Source organism: Melampsora larici-populina (assembly GCF_000204055.1).
Source record: "Melampsora larici-populina 98AG31 unplaced genomic scaffold MELLAscaffold_59, whole genome shotgun sequence".
Classification (NCBI taxonomy): domain Eukaryota; kingdom Fungi; phylum Basidiomycota; class Pucciniomycetes; order Pucciniales; family Melampsoraceae; genus Melampsora; species Melampsora laricis-populina.
Window position 1 is genome coordinate 492160 of NW_006768823.1, and position 2984 is coordinate 495143.

The window sequence follows — 2984 nt, forward strand, 5'->3', positions numbered from 1 at the left end:
ATAGTGTGATTTGATTATTCCAAAATAATCAAATGTGAGCAAGCGCACATTTCAAATAAAAGAGAACAGAGGCAAAAGACAAAGGCAAAAAAGGATGGAAAATAGACAATTCTTGGGTGTTTATTAATTATACATCTTGTTATGAATCTTGGTTTGAAAGACATCGAACAGAAAAAAAACTAGCTTTCACTCCCAATTCTGTGTTTTATCACCAGTCGTTTTCATCAGGGAGGTCTGCTTCTTCATTTTCATCCTCAAGCTCTGTATCGTGTAATGCACTGGCCTCCAACAATTCGCGTGATTCTGGGATACCGCCCCATTCTTCCTCTTCTTCATCGATATCAGCTGAATTTGTCACTCCTGCATTCACCAAGCCTCCTAGCTCTTCATCCTTTTCAATTTTGAATAAGCCAGCCTCCAAGTCTTGCAGCCACAATGATCGCTTACTGTTCATTTTGTCAAAACCTAGCAGAAAGTCTTCAGGCTTAAGTTTTGATCCTTCTAATTGAATTATCTTGACCCGATATCCTTTGTCTTTAAGGCGTTGAGCGGGGTGGGGCTTGTGAGGAAACCCTTGTGATGGATCACGACCAATTGCGGCGGCTATGGGGAAGCAAAAGCAGTGTACATATTGATCAATGCATAATTCAGAACTTTGATATCAGACAGATGGATTGGGAAAGAAAGAACTCACTTAGTTGGGCACGAAGGGCAGCAGAAAGTTTAGATTTCACAACATCTGCAGGCTGCTTTGGCTTCGGTGCAGTTGACTTCGACTTGGAACCTACACTCCCAGCAAAAGGTAATTTTCCCAAGGAAAAAATGATTACATTTAATGCATTTTTAATCAAAAATGCTCATTTAATGCTGAATAATGCTGATTTAATGCTGATCAAATGCATTTTCAATCATTTTTTGCTCTAAATGTATTTGATTTTTCCTTGGGAAAATTACTTTATGCTGGTAGTGCTATGGCAGCTGCTACCGCTTCCTCCACCGAAGCCCCTTGAGTTCGGGCGCCAAATATAACAGGAAAGTTACACTTAGTACGAACATAATCAGCCATGTCTTGATGCGAGGTGAACTCAAGACACCATCCATCAGAACCTGTGCCTGCAGAAGCTTGAGGATGAGTTCCAGCAACAAGAAAGTAATAAGAGAATTCCATGCGAGTTGATTCACTCTGAAACTGAAAGTTTGTACACAGTCAACATCCGTTTATCATCTCAAAAAAAAGTAGAAGGGAATCAACGTACCTCAGAATGAAATTCCTCCACACGCTTACGCAAAAGTCAATTGTGATCTGCAAGTGATTGACCTTGAGGGATCCCATTTGATATCGAGGCATAAGCCTTAGTGACTTTGGCAATAGACACTGTTTCATTGTAAAGTGTTTGTAACTCATGACGCTCATCAGGAGTCAAATCAAGTGGCTTGTATTGTTTGGGTGAAGGGAGGCCAGATAAAGTGTAGAAAATGGACAGTTCAAAAACCATCTGTTCCATATTGGGCAGACTGGTCCACTTTTCGCCAATTATCTTGTTACGCTGAGCAAGACTGGCTCCCTGACTTGCTCGAGGCACTAACGGTACTCAAGATTTGAGAAGTGGCGTCCAGAAGTGTCAAGAAGTGACATCCAGAAGTTTCTTGAACATGCTCAAGAAACTTCTTGAGTGACACTTCTGGACAGTTCCTTGCCACTTTGAGAGCCCCATCAAGGTGCTCATGTCTAGTCATACCACCTGATCATGCCACGCGTCTCAGTCCGGCGGCAAGTCATAAGAGGACTCAAAGGTTTTGCACGCCATCATATGGCTCACCCTCCAGCCGAACCACTCATCCAACCTTCAACAAACCGTCCATCAACCATCCCAACGTTACTATTGGCAATTCTTCTTGTTCCAGAATTATCAAGAGATCTTCCTCTTACACCAACTCTTCGACTGGCTTTGGTTCTTGCGTTAAAAAATCTCAGAAGATCAAAAGTTGAAGACCTCCATTTGAATGAATGTACTGCCGAAGTATGGTTGGCAGCGCTCCAAACTGTTGAAAATCAGCGATACTTCTCTCCCAAGTCATCACTCCTGGACCAAAAAAAAACCCAATTCCTGTTTGATCGGATCATGAATTCCACAGAGGTAACGTTCCTCAAAGTTGTGAGTTTTTACCTTTTCATATCCTTGAATGAATACTGGGTGACATTTGGTTCTTATGAATACAGGCACGGATGACAAAGGAAAACTTTTTTCGCCTCCTTCATTGGATCAAAGACAGCCCAGTTTTCCAAAATAACTCCGCCAATCCTCAAGCTCCAGTTGCACTTCAACTCTTGGTAGCTTTGGCAAACTTGGGCTTAGCGCGAAATGGAGGACAAGTAGCAATCATAGGCCACTTATTAGGTGTCTCAGGCAAGTCTATCGGGTATTCATTCAATCTTCAACTGCATTTTTTGACTCGGTTCTAACAACAGAAGGCAGTGTTGAGAATTATACCTGGCGATGTGTCTTGGCTATTGTTCCCCTGAAAGACGAGTACCTGCAATGGCCTTCCCCACTCGAGCGCCTGAAAATTCGATCCGAGATTGCTCAAGATTACCCAGCCTTGAAAGGATGTGTGGGATTTGTTGATGGTACACTTGTTCCATTAGCATTTGGTCCAGTACAATGCAAAGAGGACTACTGGACCCGTAAGTTTGTTTATGGACTCAACTCAATGATTGTCTGTGACAATCGGCGAAGAATCATTTTTGCACGGTACAGCTGGTGCGGCAGTGTTCACAATCAAAGGGTGTTCCGAACGTCTTCGGTAGGTCTTTTTTTTGGTTTATATATGGTTTGATCTTGTTGCTGACTCAAGTTTCAGCTTTGGAGTCATCCATCACGTTACTTTAGCAAAGGGGAGTACTTAGTAGCAGACTCTGGCTATAGTGCTATGAGATGTGTATTCCCCCTTTTCAAGCGCGGGGTCAACAGCAACCTTTCGCG

At 42.7% G+C, this 2984-nt stretch overlaps 1 protein-coding gene across 1 annotated transcript; it reads right to left on the reverse strand.

Annotated features, from left to right (window-relative positions):
• Positions 1–208: 208 nt before the first annotated feature.
• On the reverse strand, positions 209–1505 carry MELLADRAFT_67897 (uncharacterized protein; the record flags this gene model as incomplete). The annotated part of the gene is made up of 2 exons (XM_007416322.1): positions 209–603; positions 1319–1505. 2 exons carry the CDS (start codon positions 1503–1505, stop codon positions 209–211), a joined length of 582 nt encoding a protein of 193 aa, XP_007416384.1.
• Positions 1506–2984: the final 1479 nt, after the last annotated feature.